At 44.7% G+C, this 22,040-nt stretch overlaps 1 protein-coding gene across 1 annotated transcript in view; it reads left to right on the top strand.

Moving 5' to 3' along the window:
* Nucleotides 1-468: 468 nt before the first annotated feature.
* The window catches only part of UPK1B (uroplakin 1B), a 37,753-nt gene continuing 16,181 nt past the window's right edge, over nt 469-22,040 (top strand). The window contains exons 1-4 of the mRNA XM_056109373.1: nt 469-553; nt 15,357-15,444; nt 17,213-17,413; nt 20,568-20,642. Coding sequence (XP_055965348.1) covers nt 15,376-15,444; nt 17,213-17,413; nt 20,568-20,642 — 345 coding nt within the window. The 5' untranslated portion in view covers nt 469-553; nt 15,357-15,375. The remainder of the gene's footprint in view (nt 554-15,356; nt 15,445-17,212; nt 17,414-20,567; nt 20,643-22,040) is intronic.

Here is a 22,040-nt window from a genome sequence, read left to right as displayed (position 1 = left end):
GTCTATTTGCTCCCTCTATGGGCAAGGTCTCCTGCCCATAGTTCTCTGGACCACTTCCGTGTGAAATTTGCTTAGGTAATCATTCTCCCTATAAAAGTACCATATTCAAGTTACAGAAACAGAAATGACCCTCATAGGTAAACACGTAACACCATGACTATGAACAGTCAATACAAGACCCAAGAGGAGAATTAAGTATCAAATCACACTAAAAATAAAACAATCAACAACAACAAAATAACGTGTGTTGGAGGCAAACCCAGACCTCCAAGGATCCAGAGCAGATGTGAGTTAAGCTCTGTGGAGGTGCTCCCGTCTCATGGAGTCTGAGAGTCTGGAGCCCCAGGAGCATCCTGGCAGAGAGCTGCTTCCTCCTTCTGGCCTCAGGAGGGCGGCTCTGGCAGTAACAGGTTCAGCCCATGAGACCTGTCTCCTCCCAGTCTCAGACCCGTCCCCCTGTCCCAGACACTGGAAGAATTGCTGCAGGGCAGAGAAGTTCTTCAGCCAGAACTGTTTGCAGAGGCCTGGCACTTGACAAGCAGGAGAAGGCACTGTGAGTGATGGGATCTAAGTCTCTGTGGGTTAGTTGGTTACAAGCTGAAGGGTTCAGCTGCTTTCCTGGGAGGGGAGCTCAGGGTCTAAAAGGGCAAGAAATTAATTTCCTACTAATAGACTATAATTTCTTCAATTTTAGGCTAATGTTACTGTTTTGTTCTCCTTAAACGGTATAAATTATTTTCTCAAATGATTTTCTTTTGTGTGTGTGTGTGTGTGTGTGTGTGTGTGTGTATGTGTGTGTGTGCGCGCGCGCGTGGTGGGGGGTTGTATGTGTATTGAATGCCAGAGATAAAACCCAGGGCAGTTTTATGATTGAACTTGAAGCTTTAAGGTTTCTCATACCCTGAAACCTTAAAGGTCTTCTGCATCATGAAAGTTGTGCAACCCATTCTGATTTTTATTTCAAATAACCTCATAGAAAAACCCCCCAAATTCCAAGAAAACCCTTTATTTGGGAAAGTATCTCTATCTCCTAGTTAAATCTCAAACGTACATTTTTTGTAGCCTTCCGTTTCCCTGTGTAGCCAGAAAAGCAAAAGAAATTTAAGGAAATAGGCCGTGTTTTTCTTAACCTATCTCTTAACCCAACAGAGAGAAAATTTCCTGATCTTGTCAGAAATTCTTTGGTCCTGACAATTCCAAAAGGAAATTCCTAATTTAAAGCCAATTTACTCATATCTTCTCTACAAACATTTCTGCTCGGAAATATGTCCACTGAAGTTAGTCAAATAATTAACTTTATCTAAATAACAATTTTAACTATGTAAAATTCCATTATGTAGATAAAGTTAGTTTATTGACTAACTTCACCAATGAGTTATTTTTACTCTTCATCAGTGAGTTGCTCCACCAGGACCACAGATTACAAATGCATATTTTTACTCTAACATTTGTTTGCAAAATATAAATTAAGCTTCAAGTAGTATTAATGTTATTTTTCATTCATATTTATAGGCTTAAAACCCACTTAAAATGGCTTTAATTATTTTTTAAGATATCCTGTATTTCAAAATTAATCCTAATAACTTTTTTGGCAAGCTCCCTGTGACGTATTCAATATGCCAAACACAGTAACAGGTCTCACGATGGAAACGTTACTGGGCCCACAGGAGGGAGCAAATTGATGAAAAATGGGAGGACAGTGCTACCTCTTTTTTCAATTTATTTTTATTTATTTACTTTTTATTTTTTAATTTTTTTATAATGTAGGAGTACTGTTGTTTGTTCAGCCATTGATTAAGCTGATTGACTTGGGCATGAACTACACATTACTTTTTTTTTCTTTTTTTAATTGTATCACTGTGAGATAGAGTTACAAAGCTTTCATGTTTGAGATTCAGCCATATAATGATGGAACACCCATCCCTCCACCATTGCACATTTCCACCACCAACGTCCCCTGTATCCCCCACCCCCCACATCCCAGTTCTCACCCTGCCTCTATGGCAGACAATTTCCCCAATACTCTCTCTCTAACTTGGGTCATTATGTTTGGCTCAAATTTTCCCACAACTATTCAATCCTACCTTCCAGGGGAAGATGCTAGATCAATTATTTTCCATTACTCATTTTGAATATCATGAGAGCCTGTGCAGCCACGATTGTAAATATAAATTTCTAGATTGTAAATGGTTGGGTTCCAGAGACATCTCTGTATAGCACTGATCTATTTGGGGATTCAGTTGGGAGTCTCTGGGGAGGGCTGTTGGTGCGCTAAGATGGCGCCCAGAGGTGAATTGTGGGTGTGACAGCCAGTCTTCTGGGTGGGTGGGGACCTGGAGAGAGACAGCTGGGTCCTCTGCCACCATGCCACCTGGAGATTTAGTCCTGGAATTCTCATGCCGGGGCCTTGCTTGTGGAAGCTCTCGGTCACCAGGATTCCATCTGGAGTAGGTGGGGAGACTACCTGCTTCATATGGGGTGCCCTTGTGAACCTAATGTCTTCTTAAAATAAAAGCCAATGTTTATTATCATTCATGCTTGAATGAAGTCGCTAACACAAAAATGACTTATGGTACACACTATGACAACAGTGTTTGTAAGGAATGGCTCTGGAAAGGAGATGTGTGCTGAAATTGGGTGAAGGACCAAACATGATGGTCTCTGGGTATCTGTATTGAAAATCATGATGCCTAAAAGTAGAGTGAGAGAGACAAAGAAGAAAAGTGCCTGACATAGAGGCAGGCTGGGGGTGGAGGGTGGCAGGAAGGATAGTGGGGATATTTGTGGTGGGAAATGTACACGGATGGAGGAATGGGTGTTGGAACACTGTATAACCGAAACCCGATCACGAAAGCTTCATAACTGTTCATTTCATGGTGAGTCAGTTAAAAAAAAAAGTGGCAGAATTTATGATAGAGGGATTAAGGTATGTGGCTGACCCCAGTTCAATCCGGGACACTGCACATGGTCCTCTGAGCATCACTAGAGTGATTCCCTGAACATAGAGTCAGGAATAAACCAAAGCTAGATGTGGCCTGAAACCCTACCCAAAAATAGTCTAGATTATATGGAATATACATGTACACACATATTTTGGCTAAATATATAAAGAGTCTTACATACATAATGGTAAGATAATTTTCAAATCTTCTTAATAAATGTTTTTGTTAATCCTTCTCAGTAAAAAGGAAAAATATTATTTTTCTTTCTACTATAACAAGCTTAAAAATCAACTTGCAGAGCTAGAGAGATAGTTTTAAAGACTGGAGTGTATACTTAGAAGGCACAGTGTCCTAGACTTGATACCCAACATCACTTGGCCTCAGAAGTACTACTGAATGTTGCTCTAATGACTTCAAGCACTGCAAGGTAGACCACAAAGCAAAACAAAAAAATACATAAAGAAAAACAACTTGCCTGTATTTTTTTAACTACCTGGGAAGAATCATAAATTTTTAATACAATATGGAAGGGCTGGAGAATAGCACCGCTGGTAGGACCCTGCCTTGCACAAAATTGGCCGAAGTTCAATCCCTCCTGGCACCCCATACAGTCCCCAGAGCCTCACAAGAAATGACCCCTGAACTCCGCGTTAAGTAAAAGCCTTGGGAAAGCCAGGTGTGGTATAAAAAGAAAACAACGACAAATAAATAAATACACAGAGAGCTTGAACACCTGTTAGTCAAGCAAAATAATAATAATATAAACAAAAGAGTAAAGAAAGAAATTTCACTTCCTTTATACCTCCCCTCACTTACTTAGAGCACATGCTCAAAGTCTGGAACAGATCCGATACCAATGCTGGAATCTAGGCCTCACGGCCAGGCAGGCTGCCCACACCCCTAATGGCCCACTGACCCTCACGGAAAGAAACCTGAGGATAAGAGGTACTCTAGTCTTACCATTCCCAGTGATTCTGCAGAGTACTTCTGCCCTGGGGCTGGGCATCCCTCAGGTGCTGCTCAGGCCTGAGGTCCTCACTTAGATGCACACATCTGGGCCAGTGCTACATCTCTGTGCTTGATTTAGTTGGTGAACAACTCAGAATGGCAGCTAAAAGCACTTTCTGTGAGGATGAAAGTTTTCAGTGCAACAGCACTAATCAGGGCCAGGGAGACGGCAGAAAGGAGCAGAAGCACATGCTTTATATGTGGGAGCCCTGTGTTGGCCCCTCCATCCCACCCCCAGTCCCAAGAGCACCACTAGGAGTATCTCCAAGTATGGCAAAAAAAAATGATAAAACTAAAGGATTCTGTGGGCTACAGAGGTCAAAACCATAGGAACAAGCTCCTCTTTTATATAATATTTTTAACTTGGGCACCATGATTTATAAAGATATTCATAGCTGTGTTTCAGATATACAGTCTTCCAACACCTATCCCATCACCAGTGTCAACTTCCCTCCACCAATACTCCGCCCCCCCACCAATACCCCCCCTTTACCCTCCCACCCTCCAACTTGTCGCGTTGACAGACACGTTTTCAGTTCAGTTCTTTAGTTTGGTTCTCTGCTTTCAGTTTTGCTGGTTTTACGGTTCAGATATATAGTTAAAATATATCTATATTTAGAGTCTCCTAATATAGAGTCTCCTGCCCCCGTGCCTGGCTGTCCTCACCGGGGCCCCTTGGAGGGGGGAGGGTTGAGTTTCTCTCCCCACCCCACCCCGAGCAGAGCCCCAGCAGCTGAGGACCTCCAGAGCCAGCCACGGCCATGCTGGGATCACTCTCCACACATCCAAACGGGCCTCATGCATGAAAGAACTGGCAGAGGAACCCAGGCATGCGGGTCCCGGGGCTGACGTCTCCAAGCCTACTCGGGTTGGGACTGGGCCTTCTCCAACCAGACCCCCCATCTTCCACTAGGTAGGCATCATAACCATCAGCTGCTGCCAGCACCAGGTTGGTCCCATCAACGGCCAAGACACAGAGACTATAAAACCCAGCTCCCGGAAGCACGCGGCCACATTCGCGGCTGCACGACATCTTATTATCTTATTTTTCCTTTGGAGAACCTGGCAGGCTACCAAAAGTATCCTGCCTGCACAGCAGAGTCTGGCAAACTTCCCATGTCATACTCAATATGCCAAATACCAGTAACAATGATGGGTCTCATTCTCCTAATCCTGAAAGAGCATTGAAATGGCTCTTTTAAAATCTCAGGGCTAGAAAGGAGACGTTACTGGTGCCTGCTCGAGGAAATCGACGAACAACAGGATGCTTGTGTGATATAGTTAAATAACACCTCCTTACCACCAATGTGTCCAAGGCCTCTGCTCCAGCCCCCTGCCGCTGTTACCTCCCTTTTGTGTCTTATTCCTTTCCCCCTTCAGTTTCTCTCCGTCTCTGCCCTCAGTTCCATCAGCCAAGCCCTGGAGTAAGCTAGCTTCCTTCCTTTGATGCTTTTCCTTGTCCTGTTATTCTACATACCACAGAAAAGTGAGTTCATCAAGATTCATCTCTCTTCTAACCTACTTCATTTAACATGATATTTTCCATTTCCAGTTAATTTTTATCCTTCCTAGAGATCCATCCTACCCTAACTTTAAACAAACCGGCAACTGTTACAGCCTAAATTTTCCACAGCCATCTTCATTGTCACCTCAAAGTCCCCCCCCACTGTCTGGTGTGGTGTTGAGTGTCAAGATCATGGTTAAGGTACTAGCATACTGTGTTTCTTACCTCTTCCTCTCCTGCTTCTCTCTCTCTCTCTCTCTCTCTCTCTCTCTCTCTCTCTCTCTCTCTCTCTCTCTCTCTCTCTCCCTCTCTCGTCAATCCAAATTTCTCTGTGATGAGCTGGAGTTTGAGGTGTGGTTGGTGCTGTCTCGGTTGCCACAAAGGTGGGTATGGAAAATAAGGTAATGAAGTGGAGAAAATGATCTCATGTGTGGAGGGTGGGTCTCCCTTCTTTTTCTTCTCCTTTGAAAATTGGTTTGTTTAGTGAACCACTACTTTTAGGTCTATTCACTGTGTCTGAAAACATCAACACTGTGAATGGGAATAATTTTGATAAGCAAACAAACTGAATAAAGACACACAAAAAAAACTCTGATCTCAAAAAAAAATAAATAAATCTGTACTTCTCAAAGCAAAAGAACTCCCAGGATGTTGAGCAATGTGTGTCTGTGAGTTAATCAGGTGGCCCTCCCACAGGGCGGGTCTCTCAGGGGTCATTCCTTGAAGCTCTTTGAAATGGGCTGAGCATTTTCCATCAGGGTCAATGTTGTTTCTGAAGTGGACAGCAGCTACTCTGCTTTCTGTTCTTACCAATCTCACTTTCCCAGGTGGGAATGTGGAGGGGAACCCCACCTGTGTTTGAGACTTACTCCTGGCTCTGTGCTCAGGGGCCACTCCTGGCAGAGCTGGGGCGGGGGAAACATACATACACAGTGTCAGGTGTCAGGGATGAAACCAGGATCGGTTCTGTGCAAGCAAGGACCTTAATCCTTGTGGTATCTCACTGATCAAGGATCTTGGGTCCTTGGGTGTGGTGAGGTGGGGTAACTTTGAACACCAAGACCACAAATGTTAACACTGTTGTAACCATGTTACCAAAATCCCAATAAAAATAAATTAAGTAAAAGTAAAGCCATCATGGCTTGATCCTTGAACAACAAAAGATATTCATTCCATCTTATTTGTTCCCTTTCTAATCCTGTCAGTGTAAATATATAATATTTATTTATATATAATATTTATATATAATGCATATAATATTTAAATCTATAATACATAAATAAACAATATTTATATATTACATAATTACATAGAAAGTGCTGCTTTGGAATAACAAGAGTGTTTCAGTAGGCTCCATTTTTAAATTCTATCATGCATGGGAGTGGTGAAAAGGGAAAGGAGGAAGAGAGACACGTCATATTCTCAAGAGATCGACTCTATCCACAGTCAGTCAGCTCTTGACTTCCCATATCATGAGTTAGGAGGTTTGTCTGTTTTAGCTCTGCTTGTCTGCTTGTTCTTGGATTTCTCGCCCTCTCTTGGTGTCTTCCTACTCCCTTTGGAGATTTGAAGGGATTTGATAAATCACTGTGAATGGAGAACTGGCATCAATGGCTCATAAAAATCAGGATAAGAACATCAAAAGACAGTAGAGGGCCTCTTTGGAAGGCTCTCTTCTTGCCAGATTTTTCTTTTGGTAATTCTTCTTAGGATGTATTTGAAAAGGAAAGGGCAGGGGCTGGGAGATAGCTCAGTGGTCAGAGGTATGAGGTTTACATACACAGGGACCTGAGTTTGACCGCGGCTCCACATGACTCGTTTTCTGCGGCACCAATTGTGTGACCCAGGGGCTCCCTGCTGCACTACTTCAGTAGGCCAAGCACTGAAGCACCTGGCCTAGCTAACCAAGCATTTCTAGGAATACAATGCTTGAGAGACCAAAACAATAAAAAAAGAAGAAAGGGAGGAAGGAAGGAAGGAAGGAAGGAAGGAAGGAAGGAAGGAAGGAAGGAAGGAAGGAGTGGAGGGAGGGAGGGAGGGAGGAAAGGAGGGAGGGAATGAAGGAGGGAAGGAAGGAAGGAGGGAGGGAGGGAAAGAGGAAAGGAGGGAGGGAGGGAGAGAGGAAAGGAGGGAGGGAGAGAGGGAGGAAGGAAGGAAGGAAGGAAGGAAGGAAGGAAGGAGGGAGGGAGGGAGAGGAAAGGAGGGAGGGAGGGAGAGAGGGAGGGAGGAAGGAAGGAAGGGAGGGAGGAAGGAAGGAAGGAAGGAAGGAAGGAAGGAAGGAGGGAAGGAAGGAGGGAGGGAGGGAGGGAGGGAGGGAGGGGGGAGGGAGGGAGGGAGGGAGGGAGGGAGGAAGGAAGGAAGGAAGGAAGGAAGGAAGGAAGGAAGGAAGGAAAAAAGGCAGGAAGGGAGGGAGGGAGGAAAGGATCCCTGGTATTCCATATGATCCTCGAGCACTGCCAGGAGTAATTCCTGGGTGCAAAGCCAGGAGTAACCCCTGAGCACTGCTAGGTGTGACCCGAAAAGAAAAAAAGTAAATTTTTAAAAATACATATGTTTGTATCTTCAATGCAATTGTCAAATTGTGTTTTTAATGTACAGTAATCTAGTCCTTTATGGGCTCAGAATAAATTATTAAATTAATTTTGGCAAAGGAAAGAGGTAATAAAATAGAAAGAAATAAAAGGGTAACACAAAGTTATTGGTGGCAGAGATTATGAGTAGAAAGAAAGCTAAAAAAAAAGATGCTATTTGGGAACTCCACTAAATATTGATATACTTAATTTTTAATAATTAGGTAGAGAATTTTGACTTACGTTCATACTACGTATGAGATTCCACTACCTACAAGTGGTAGCATACACCCAAGATTTAAGAAAAATCTGTGAGAGAGAAATATTTTAAATGACATATTTTGGTTATTAATTTTCTTTTTAATTATTAATTAATTTTTTTATTTTATAAAGTAGTTTAAGTCCTCCATCCCTCTCGGAGAGCCTGGAAAGCTACTGAGAGTATCCCACCCGCATGGCAGAGCCTGGCAAGCTCCTCATGGCGTGTTCAATATGCCAAAAACAGGAACAAGTCTCACTATGGAGATGTTACTGGTGCCCTCTCAAGCAAATCGATGAACAACGGAAAGACAGTGCTACAGTGGACAGTGCGATAAAGTAGTTCACAAAGTTGATTACATTTAATATTCAAACACCAATCCCACCACCATTATGCCTTCCCACCACCATATTTCAGGTATTTCCATTCTGAGCCCCAATCCCTGCCCCAAAGCATAACCAAAATAAGGTTGGTTGTCTCCTACTTTGAATCCCATCAAATGTGGTGTGGTACTCTTGGGAATATGGACAGGGTGTATCCTATGAAGTGTCGTTCAGACCAGGAAAATGTTGACTTGTGGGTGAGACTCTGCCTGAGCATGTGAGAGTGGCCGTGAGCATGACGGCGGTTGAATTCTGGAAGTTTTCGGCTGCCGGGGCTGTATCCCTAGAGGCGGGGAGATGTCTCACCTCGGGCACCCTGAGTGAAACAACCTGGTGGTGGGTCCGGTGGCAAGGTTATGGCAAATGTCATGTCATGCTCCCTTCAGGAGAGTGCAATCTGGGTGGTGACCGATGACGAGGTTATCTGGTGCCAGCCAGGGGTGGCTTATGGGCCTGCCTGCTGGGTTGTCGGAGATGAGAGACGGGCAGAGGATTATTAATTTTTCTTTAAAGTGTGAAATAACTGTAATTATTTCATTTTGACATATTCTATTGTTTCATTTAAGAAGACAGCTTTAGAATGTCTTAGAAAGTTCACTTTGGAGGCACTTACGGCATAGAAGCAGAAACCACTGAATTCATCTGAGCCTGGCAGTGAGAATTAGAACAAGTTGACCCTTTCATGGTCTCAGACTATAAAAAAAAAATCACTTGTGGTGGGGCGGGCAAAGAGATATTACAGGGGTTAAGGAATTTGCCTTGAACAAGATCATCCCTTGGTTTTATACCAAGGAACCACATATGATACCCCAAACACTTCCAGGAGTGATCCCTAAGCACAGAGCCAGAAGGAAGCCCTAAGAACTGCCAGATTGGCTCAAATCTCCTTTAATAGATAAGTTATGCTTCAATTAAAAAAATTAAAATATATATATGAATGGAGAGAAATTACTATTCAGTTATTCACAAAAACATAACCAACAGGAGAGAGAGAGAGAGAGAGAGAGATGCAGAGATACAGATATTCAGTTATTCACAAAAATATAACCAACAGGAGAGAGAGAGAGAGAGAGAGAGAGAGAGATGCAGAGATACAGAGAGAATTGGCTCACATGGTTATGAATGCTGGCAAGTCTGAAATCCATACGTAGAGTGGAGAACAGCCTGAAAATTATGGGGAGAAATTGATGCTGCAATTTGAAATCTGCCTTCTGAAGATCCTGACAGGGTTTTGTGTTGCATCTTGATGGAGAATTACTTTCTCCTTAGAAAAACTCAGTCTGTTCTTTGGGTCTTTGGATCTTCAAATTGACGGAATGAGACCCACCCACATTATCTGCCTTTATTCAAAGCTGACTGAATGAACTCTAATCACATCTAAGAACTCAGCACCATAGCAACTTCTGGACTGGTATTTGACCAAACAACTGGACATCATCTTGCCAAGATAATTTCTGAAACTAATGCTCACATTCATAAAAATACTTTCAGGCAAGTAAAGTGAAAACTCAAGAACTTATTTTTGGTACTTGTTACCACTTGGTACTACTACTGCCGAGCTCTAGAGAACACCACAGTTTATTTTCTGTATTTGAGAAGAAACTCAATTATTCCCTGCTTTTGTTCAGTTTTCATGATCATCCTCTCTGAGGAAGTCAAGAATCTCATGTTTTGTTTTGTTTTGTTTTGTTTTGTTTCCATTTTAAACAGCCATTGGTGAGAGACGTGTCAATGTGCGTGTGTGTTTAAACCTAACTCAGTTCATTAGCTTCCTTCATACACCGGCATTTAAAGTCCTGCAAAAGAAACCCCTCTACAATTAGGGGTTTCTCCGAGGCACTGTACCACCTTATTTTGGTACAGTACCACTGTACCATCTTATTTTCTTCTAGAAAGACAAAATAGCCCTGGTGCTTCCAGTTTTCTATACTCAAGCAATAAAAGACACTGATCCCTCTGTAGGTTGATACCAGGGCACACAAGCATCAAGGAATAGGGCAGGAAAGAGTCCTCTTGAACTCCTTTCTGCTTCGGGGAAAAAGCTGTCCCTGTACAGAGGAGAACCTGAGTGTCCTCTCTGCCGCAGCTGACTGTCAGGAAGGATCAGAGGCCCCAGAGCTGGCAGAGCCAGAAGGATGATGCCGTGTGTGGGGGTTAACTGGGCAGAAATGTTGATGGAATGCATAGCCAGCCTCTCCCACAAGACGTGCAGCTTGGTACCTGCCTCTGACCACACCCGAAAAACAGCTGGGAGACTTTCTCTTCCCTCTCCCAAAGATCTGACTTCCCCTGACAGTTTTCCAAGGGAAAAAAAAATATTTTTTTTTTTGCTTTTTGGGTCACACCCACCAATGCATAGGGGTTACTCTTGGCTTTGCACTCAGGAATGACTCCTGGTGGTGCTCGGGGGACCATAAGGGATGCTGGGAATTGAACCCGGGTTGGCCGCGTGCAAGGCAAATGCCCTACCCGCTGTATTATGGCTCCAGCCCCCCAGAAAACTTTTAAAAGCACAGATAAACCCAGCACCTCTCCCTTCTAGAAGAGCAGCCCCCGAATAGGGAGAGAGGAATGGCAGAGGGGCTAGTACATCTGAACCTAGGAACCCTTGGTCATGGGACGAGTCACAGTAAAGCTTCCCTCCCAGGGCTGAAAGGTAGCAGGTGTCCAGTGGACAGTGGAGATAGATATATATATGTATATATATATATATATATATATGTATATATAACCTACTTGGATGCTCTCATTAAATTAAACAAGGCTTATTAAATTTTTTTCACTTTATCACTTAATCACTTAACTTCCCGTTAGTCGTCGATTTGCTCGAGCGGGGGCCAGTAACGTCTCCATTTGTCCCTGTCGCGTGCTAGTGTAGCCCAATGGCATCTGTTCGTTCCGGGAACATGAAGAGCCTCAAATCGATCGTTCATGATCTTGACGAAGAAGTCTGACCATCTGGTAGGTGGGCGGCCACATGGTCTTTTGACATAACGTGGAATCCATTCGGTAACAGCTCTAGTCCAGCGGTCGTCTTTAAATCTCATTACATGACCAGCCCATCTGATTTTTGGCAAATGAGACAGCGTTTCTGATTCTTGATCGTCAACGGATGTCGGAACTCCAGATTCTTTCTCTCATTTCACTTTATAGGAAATGTAATTCTAAAATGATGGGGGGGGGGGAAATCTGCTCCTAAATTGTTAATTTCTATTTCTTTCTGTAGCATGGGGTTGCAAACTCTGTTTCATGCTAACCCTCATGTTCACAATTTTAAGAATATAAATATCAGTAATTGGATGGTAGCTGGAATGTGAAAACATCATTTTGAAGGAGTATGAAATTGTACCTCTAAAATAGTGTTTCTCAATTGAGGGCCACGTGACATCCCCCCACCACCCCCTCCAGTAGGCTCCCAGCACATTCCAAGGACCCATAGGCGAAAAGGGCAAGAGGACAGCCACAGCACAAGACTGGCCGAGGGGGAGGGGGGCAGTCAGGAAGGAAACAAGGGGAAAGGGACCATGTAAGAAAGAAGTTGAGAAACACTGCTCTAAGACATGCACAGTCTTGTAATCAATATTTCCTCAAATTTTTTAATGCTGAAAAATAAGAAATAAGATCTTTACTCTAGATTCTCAGTCACTGCTCCGTAGCCTAAGATCCTAACACAGCCTCTCCTGAATATATTTTCCTGGTCACTCTTCATAATTTAAGTGCTAGCCAGCTCAGTGCTTGCCAACCACTTCTGTTTCTCTCATCTCAGTGATCACAACAACCCTATCAGGCAAGTTGTATTTTATCTATTTCACAATGAGGAAGAAAACCCTGAACATCTGGTTCGAGGCCCTACCCTAAGGACCCAGTAAGTCAGACTTGGCATTTGGATACCCCTTCCAGGGTGCTCACTATCATACTACAGTCTCTGGGTTGTCCTGAGAACTGCAAAAGAAAGTGGAGAGTTGGCCCCTAACCCCCAGTACCCCTGACATGTGTGGCTGTTAGAGCCCGTGTTTTAGGTCTTCAAAACGTCAAGCCAATCCAAGTACAAATGACCAACAAGAGGCTAGAAACTGTTGAGTGCACTCTCTCTTTTCCCTCGCTGCTCCCAAGAATCCCGGTTCCTGCTGGTAGGAGAGGTGGTTGGGTCTTCGTGAATCGCCCCATGTCTGGAATGTATGGGTGCTCATTAGGTTGGGGAAAGTGTGCCAATATCACTGTGGTAGTAAGGGGCTGATGACACAAAAAGAAAATAAAAGCAGAAGTGAGGTAAGAAAGGCCTAATAAATGTGAATTTTGCAAAGGCAGAAATAGCTGATGCCTGCTCTCCGTTCCAGAGGCCCACCGGGAGCTTTGACGGGTATTCTTTTTTCTACTTAAAGAACTAGCAATCTGGCAGGACTTTATCAACTGTAGCATGATAAGAAATGATCTGAAGCCTGGCAGACCTGGATTTGAATTTCAGCTCTTGGCACTTTTTAGTAGCGTGGTTGCTCCCCGCCGAAAGGGTGCCTAACGATGCCACTTGTCAACGGCATTGAACTTAGCTTCTCCCTTGCCTCTCTGTATGTGTGTTGTGGGAACTTTCACCTAAGTCTATTTATTTGTGTATCTACTTCAGCTGGTAACCCAACAGGTCAGAACTATGCATGCAAGGGCTATGCAGACCACAATGAACTTTACAATATGACTCACCCAGCCAGCCACATGAGTAAGGCTTCCCTTCGGGGAGTTTGTTGTACATTTGCCTCCTTTCTGGCTGGAAAGCTTCCCTCAAGTATAGTGTGCGACAATCACTGGAAATTGATGATATTTCAAACGAATGAGTCTCCCAAGCAGAAAGGAATGAATGGCATCTCCAAGTATAAACGACAGACAGGATCTTGCCACATCACCTTGTTTATTCTGTTCATGCAGCAAACACTGATGGTATATCCACTAGGTTCCCAAAGCCCTTCTGACTTTTAACTTCTTAAATGTACTAGCCTCTTAAATATACACAGTCAGCCAGAGGAAAAGGCAAAGAAAAATACTTAGCCATGTTAAAGATTGCTTGGAACGTTGCTAATACATTATAGTGTACAGTGAAGTTAAAGCACAGTGAAGTCTGAGGCAAAGAGATTTTCCTTGCCCCCAAGTGCCCCACGCAAACCAGCACCTGAGCCAAACCTGACTGAGTTTGCTGTCTCAAGGGCACCGTGCACTAGATCTCTGCTCCTTCGTTTTTAATTTCTCTTTACTTCTCCCTGTAATTTGGACTGCCCTACCTTCCTCCCCTATCGCCCTCCTCTTATTTACTTATAAACCATCTTATATTCACAAGACTGCATCTTTCAGATGCAAGACAGAGAGCCTGACTAGATGTATTATCAAAATTCGGGAATGTACTTGCTCCCTGACTAGAGTCTGCAATACTAGGAGGTAACAACCTTCCATGGATAACTTGGATCACCTCGGGATGCAAGTCATATACTTTTTAAATGCATTTTGATTTAAAGCACACATGCGTACGAGAGATAGCACAGAGTGGAAGGCACTAGCCTTTTACAGAGCCAACCTAGCTTCAATCTCTGGAACCTCAAATGGTCCCCAGGCACCACCAGGAGTGATCTGAGTGCAGAACCAAGAATAGGCCCTGAGAACCACCAGGTGTGTCCATCCCCCCCGCCAAAAAAAGCATATAAAATGATTAGTTAATGGTCTTTCTCAAGATATCTGAATTCAGATGGATTGACCCAAATACTCAGTCTCAGGCTCCGTAGAGAAAGCCCTCAGGAAGGGAGTGCCCACTGTCACTCCGTTCGGGCAGAGAGTGAGCTGAAGGGCCCCACAGACCCACGTTTCCAAACCCGTTCCTGGTAGTTGCATGATTGTGTCACTCTGGGAAGTAAGTTGACCAGTTTAAGCTTGAGTTTTCCCATCTGACAAATGGAGCCTCCTCCACTTTACTTTTTTCTACACAATTGGCTAACAGAATTCAGTGTGTGCTTGTGTGTGTTTGTGTGTTGTGTGTTCTATAAAGTGACACATAGAAGGCACTAAATATAAGCTCCTCCTTTCTACTCCAGTGCTTAGGGGCTATTCCTGACTCTGTATCTGGAATTACCCATGACAGGGCACAAGGGACCATATGTAACGCCTTGGAAATGAACCGGGGCTGCAGCCTCACCCAAGGCAGAGCCCCAGGGGTGCTTTTTCACTTGCCAAATATGGTTGAGAAGCTTCTAACAATCGTCTAAAGTCTAAATGGAAGCCAACTGTCAGCTCTGCCCATAGTGTTTTCCTTTGTGTTTTCCTTGCCATTACCACCAGTGGGAAGAGCAGGGCAGGGCCTCCTGGTCACCTTGACCTGCCCACTGGTCACCGCCTCTCATCGGCCTGCTTTACCTGCAGGGCCTCAGCTCATCACCCATCAGTATGCAAATCTGTGTTTCATGTACTTGAGGACCTCTTGAAAGTTACTAATCAGACTCTTGCAGGAATTATTTTCTTTTCCTTCCTTATAAAATTACAGTGATCAACCTTAGTAATCAAATATTCTCCACTGCTTGATAGTTGAAAACACTTGTTCTGGGGACTTTCTCGTATAAGAAAGCAGTACGCCATGGCACGATAGTCACAGTAGGGAGCTTGGAGCAGAACTCATGGCCTGCTTCTGCCAAACAGCAACGTTCTCAATTGTGTCTTCAGCTTTTAGGACGCTCCAAAGATGACTAAAGACGATACTGCTGTCCATTGCTTCCAGGGCCTCCTGATATTTGGAAATGTGATCGTTGGTGTGAGTAATGAGTTGTCTTCTGTTTCTTCGGTGGGGAGGAGTCGGTGTGGGTTGCTCACCAGCTGTGCTCAAGACTTACTCCTGGCTCTATGCTCAGGGATCACTCCCAGCAGAGCTTGAAGGACAATAAGTGCTTCTTGGGATAACACCTGGATCGGCTGTGTTTCTATACAGAAAACCCAAAGTACCTTACCTGCTTAACTATACTATCTTTCTAGTGAATGAACATTTTTCTTTTTTCTTTTTTTTCTATCGTGATCAAACCTGGGGCAGCCACATACAAGGCCTGCACCCTACCCACATCACTCTACCCAAACCCTAAGGAATATTTTCCGAGAAGTTCTATTTTTCCTGTAATCATAACTGTAGATGAGTCAAAATTGAGTGTTTAAAGGAAAATTACTATATCTCATTTTAAGAAATATGTTAGAAAATTATACTAGTTGGAACTTTATTTCTAATTACATATTGTCATGATGGACTGGAGCGATAGCACAGCGGTAGGGCGTTTGCCTTGCACACAGCCAACATGGCCGAACCGAGTTCGATTCCTCCGCCCCTCTTGGAGAGCCCGGCAAGCTACCGAGAGGATCTCGCCTGCACAGCAGAGCCTGGCAAACTACCCATGACGTATTCGATATGCCAGACACAGTAACAACAAAGTCTCCGATGGAGACGTTACTGGGTTCGCTTGAGCAAATTGACAAAATATTGTCATGAAATATTACAAAAGACCATAACTGAAATAGTTATTTTCTGTCCAACATTAAAGATGTAAAGGTGCTTTAAACACATTAAAGTATGTAAAGGTGCTTTTCAAGCATAGTCAGTGCTTACACACATACACACACACACACACACACACACACTCACACACACTTGATGTTTCTTGCTTGTTTTCCCAGGGTTAGATTTCCCTGGGGCTCTGCTGCTCCTACTCTTGGGGACAGATGTGAGTCTTGTTCTTACCATACGGAGGCCAGGATGTGAGTGGACCCAAGGAGGGGGGAGGGCGTGATGAGTGATTCCGCTCCGTTTCATTCTGGACAAGCTATTGCCTGTCAGGGCCCTGGTCCCTCATGTGTAAAATGCAAATGAAAAAGAGAACCCCCAACTTTCCTGCCACTCTAACTAACATCCCCTGGCTCTTGAGTACCGATAAATACAACCAGGGTTAGCTGAAAGGTTACAGTCCAGAAATATGATCAATGAGGTGGTGAGCTGGAGTGATAGCACAGCAGGTAAGGCATTTGCCTTGCACGCGGCTGACCCGGGCTGACCCGGGTTCAATTCCTCTACCCCTCTCCGAGAGCCTGGCAAGCTACCGAGGGTATCTCACCTACACAGCAAAGCCTGGCAAGCTCCCATGACATATTCGATATGCCAAACACAGTAACAACAAGTCTCACAATGGTGACGTTACTGGGCCCGCTTCGATGAACAACGGGAGGACAGTGACAGTGACAGAGGTGGTAGAAGGTGAGGGGGATCACCCCACGAGAAGCTGTTGCATGAGTGTTCATAGCTAAAAACCTAGAAAGGGTCTAAAATTGTCTGAGTCCTTTCCTAAATGGCACAAGACAAAGTGACCTGAAGAAGGAAGCACTTAACTGCCTGTGGGACAGACGGAGCTGTTGGTGTCCAGACAATGAGGAGTTTGAGTCAGCCATCAGGGCCCAAGCCAGGGACAACTTACTCTCTTAGCACCCACCCTTTTCCCCTTCCGCTTTCCTGGCCACTGGCCTGACAGAGTGTCTTCTGCTCGCAGATGTGTGGCATTGCCCTCACCGCTGAGTGCATCTTCTTCGTGTCAGACCAGCACAGCCTTTACCCGCTCCTGGAAGCCACCGACAATGATGACATCTATGGGGCAGCCTGGATTGGCATGTTTGTGGGCATCTGCCTCTTCTGCCTTGCAGTGCTGGGAATCGTTGGCATCATGAAGTCCAGCAGGAAAATTCTCCTAGCGGTGAGCCCTTAGCACTCTCTACAGTTGTCTCCTGATCAATTCTGATAGGTTGCGTCTCCTTCCACCAGCTCAAGGCTTTGATAGCGTGGTAGGTGTATGCAGAGAGTGAGAGAAGAAGCAGAGGGAGTGAAGAAGAGCAAGTCTCTCCCCACAGTGAAGGTTATCCCCCCCCCAGGAGGTGGGAGCAGGGATGCTCTCCACAATGGCCAGTACAGAAGATTTCTATCAGAGAACCCAAAGAAGAGACAGCTGGGGATGATTATGATTTACTGCCCAGGTCTGGGCTCACTGCTGTGTGTGAATGTGCCCACCAAGTCCAACCAAGAGTTACATGAAAAAAAGAAACGGCAGAGGGAGGACTAGATTATTGACAACTCATTTAAAAATATTTGAATATTAACCAAGCATTAATTATTATTGATTTTTTATCAATGAGAGGATATGACATATTTGTGAATTTTCAAGGGAAATTATGAGCATGGTCAGACATTTTTGAGCTCATGGCTGATGAGTTTACGACAGTTTGTACCTCCCATATATTATTGAGTCTCTCTGCTTTTCTGGGACATAGAAAACACTAAAAAAAAAATAGACAAATACAAGAGCACTGGGAAGTCCAGCTGCAATTTCTACCTGCCTGTGGTAAAGCTCAACTTGTCCTGGTAGAGCTGTTCTGAGCTCCAGATGCAGACAGGCAAGGTAGAGGTGGCAAGGGGGTGCCTTTGCAGCAAGGTCCAGCCAACAGAGCTGAGAGCCCCTGCTGTGCCCCATGATCAGGACATCTGTCTCTCACAGGGGGCTGGATTCCCACCTCCTTCCCCACCCCTGCCCAAATGCCACAGGACCTAAGTTCCACCTTTCTAGAACAAGTCCAACCGCTCAAGGTGCTAGTAGTTTGCCTGTCAGCTAAGCTAACACTGACCCTGTCCCCATCCCCACGGAATGCAGCACACTGACGTTTTCTGGTTTCTTTGAGTCACTTACAGGGCAAAGAACCTGACTTAGGAGGGTGGGGAAAGGAATGAAAAGGAAAGGGGGCGGAGGAGCTGCTCCCTAGAGACAACATTCACCTGTGTCTCAGTCTTGCTCTGGGCAGCACACATGCACACAACGTGTGTGCGTATGTGTGTGTGTGTCTGTGTGTGTACCTGTGTCACAGCCAAGTGAACTCCACCGAAAGTAATAGTCCTCATCATTCTCTGCAAAGAAGAGCACACGCTCTCCAAGGGACTGAAAGAGAGACACCCCCGAACCCTCCTTTTCAGAGTGACTCTGATGAGTTTCTCTCCGTCCCTCTGTTCTCTGCCCCTTATCTGCCGAACTTTCTCTCTTTACTCCTCTTCATTCGGATCCTAGCCAGTGCTGCTCTCGGCCTGGGAGCCCTGGCCCTGCTTCCCTCCAGACTCCCAGCTATGAAGGTCTGACCATTCAGTGCTCAGTCAGCACTACATGTACTGGGGGCTGAGGCAGGGTCGAGCAGGGAGTGGGCAGCAGTGCTCAGGGCAGTGCATAATGTCACAGATGGAACATACAAGGTGCGTGCTTCACTCTTTTGAACCACATCTCCAGTCCCTCAGGGGTTTCCTCTGAAGTGGAGCTCACAAAACAAGCTCCCACAGAGAGCACAGTAGCAGTGAGTACAGAGACGCTTTATGAGACAGCAGAAGGCCCCCCACCCCCGCCCAGCCTGGCTTACTTTCAGTCCTAGCCTTTATTCTGGCAGGCTGGTGAGGGCAGCAGAGGGTCCTGCTCTTTCAGAAAGCCTCCCCTGCCCGGCTGGTAGCTCCTCCGAGCCCCCTGATGCGGAACACAGACCCCCTTCCCCACAAGCCTGGGGGCCAAAGGCTGAGAAAAGCAGACAGAACTCCCAGGCTCCACACATAGACTCCAAGGCCACCTGTTGTTCAAACAGTTCGCAGCCATAAATAGGTGCAGTGTGGTGTAGGGGTGGCCCATAACACACACACACACACAGAGAGAGAGAGAGAGAGAGAGAGAGAGAGAGAGAAACAGTGAAAGCTGCATGATTACAGGCTTGGGTCCACCCTCATAGACTGGACACTTGGTCTGGATAATGTTTTTTAAACATGATCCTGTTCATTTTTTTCCTGACCTCTGCAATACTAAATTTTTTGTGAAGCATAAGGAAAATTTCTCCAAAGAGAGAGTATATTTATGAGGATCTACATACTTTGCAATATATCAATTCTCTTGACAACCATTCAGACACATATTTATTCTTTTGTATTGATTTTTCCCATTTTAAAACATAAATTTCAAATACTGGGCTGAGAAATCTCTGTTTTCAGAGGCTGCTTATTCTCTGGAGAAAAGGAGAAACCAGAACTGATTAGCACCTTGTACCAAGTCTTGCCCAAGCAGCTGATATCTGAGGGTTTGTTGAATATGCATAATTAAGGGATGATTGTATTTAGATGAATTTGCTTTTAAAAATGTAATAATTAACTGCTATTTCTTGTAGGGTCTTTTTTTAACATGTCTAAAGTGGCATTTACTACTAATAGCAGATCTAGAATGCAGGTTTCTTATTGTTCACTCTAAAATCTTTGCTGTCATATTTTGTTAACTTCAGAAGCCACCTAATATTTCTCTTCTTTTTCCACTTCGGTTAAACAAATTTGTGAGAATTGTTGTATCTCACCATGGGGACATTAAATCCTTGTCTGAGGGTTTACTAAGCGGTTGTTGCAAATTAAGTCTTCTGTGTGAATGTTTTTGTTAGTCGAGATTTTTATATTCCCATCCAATCTGGTGAGCTCCTACCTGGATGTTAGTATACTTGTAGAGTTCGGAGATGTCTCTTCAGAAAATCCAGAATATTTAACTGAGAAATCTGGCAGGAGACTTGGTGGGAGCTGTGGAGTGTGAGTGTGACTGCTGAGGTTTTAGGAGGTTGAGAACTTGGTCTGTGCCCCCCCACAGCTCAGCCTGGAGGTCTCAGCTAAGACTGAGTGTTCAGATATCAAGAAATTTTGGCGACTAGTTGAGCCTCTTCAAGATTTATTTCTGAGTCTCTGGAACAGGCCAGTACATGAGCTTTCGTGACAGCGACCAGTGGGATATGGGGGTGGCTCTCTTCTGGTTGTATCTTAGAAGATCTCTTACCTTTCTCCTGTTTTTTTTTTTTCACCAGTATTTCATTCTGATGTTTATCGTATATGGCTTCGAAGTGGCGTCTTGTATCACAGCAGCAACACAGCGAGACTTTGTGAGTATAATAAAGTCAAAGAGCACAGAATACTGTGATGACAGCCACCTCATCCTCATGATCGGTGGCCTTTCAGGTAGCCCTTTCTCTATAGCGGGTTCTCTAAAATGCACACGAAGAACCACAGGAGAGTTTTACTTACTCTTCCCAATACCTCTATGAAGACGTCCTCATCATATTGCCATTTTGTAGTTGATAAAAGGGGACCTAGAAAAAGCCAAAGTCGCTTGTCCATAGTTAGACAGCTTTATAAGAGTTAAGAGGAGAATTCTGGGAGCCGAAGAAATATTACAGCAGGCAGGGTGCTGCCTTGCATAAAGCCGACCTGTGTTCATTCTCCAAGACTCCATAGGTTCTTTGACCCTGCCAGGAGTGATCCCTGAGCACAGAGCCAGGAGTAAGTCCTAAGTACAGCCAGGTATGTCCCAAAACCAAACAAACAAAAAAGCAGAATTCTGGACCCAGGGTGTGTGATTTCCAAGCTTGGGTCTCACTAGGACTCCTCTCATTGGTCCCTTCCTTTCTCTCTGACGATGACTCAGGGTCACACACACTCACTTGTTTGCGAGGCTCAGGTTGTGGGTGATGGTGCTCATTGGAGATTGCACACCAGGTTTTGGTGCCCCACGCCTGGACATGGTGCTCACGATGGAGGTGGGGGGTTCACATTCTTTTTTTTATCACAGTGCTTTTGGGGAGGAGAGTCACATCCCTTAGTTATGGTGCTCACACACTCCTGATTGTAGTGTGGCCAGAAATTGTTTGTGGTACCTGGGATCACAAGGAGCAGTGCTGCTGGGACTGTACCCACAGCACACAACAGAAAGGTCAAACTCACACCTCATGCTTGAAAGGCCAGTGAGCCATCTCCCAACCCCTCACTGGAATTTCTTTTAAATTAAAGATCTTAGGGTTTGAGAGAGTACAGTGGGCAGGGGGCTTGCCTTGCATGTGGCTGACCTAGGTTTGAATCCTGCCACCCCGTATCAACCTGCCAGGAATGGTTCCAGAGTGTAGAGTAAGCCCTGAGCACGACTGGGTGTGGCCGAAAAGCCAAAATAAAAAATAAATCAAGGTCTTGGGTCAGAGAAATAGTACAGGAGGTAAGGCACTTGCCTTGAAGGCGATTGCTTTGATAGATTCTAGTTGAATATCCTGGCACCACATCTAATCCCTTGAGCACCAGCAGGGAGCAGGAACCATTCCTGAGCACAGAGCAGGAAATAGTCTCTGAGCACTGCTGGGCATAGCCCACTTTTGGCTAATTGCAAATTTCAAATGAGGTTCTTCTGCATCCACGGAGACCTCAACAACCTAGAGCACTACCACTCCTCACCTAATTGGAGCTTCTGAGCATTTGTACTCCAGGAGACAATGATGCTCAGTGCTCCCAGCAAC

This window comes from Sorex fumeus, unplaced genomic scaffold (genome assembly GCF_029834395.1).
Source record: "Sorex fumeus unplaced genomic scaffold, SorFum_2.1 ptg000265l, whole genome shotgun sequence".
Classification (NCBI taxonomy): Eukaryota; Metazoa; Chordata; class Mammalia; order Eulipotyphla; family Soricidae; genus Sorex; species Sorex fumeus.
The sequence above is the reverse complement of the archived record's forward strand: the minus strand, read 5'-3'. Positions and strand labels throughout refer to the sequence as shown.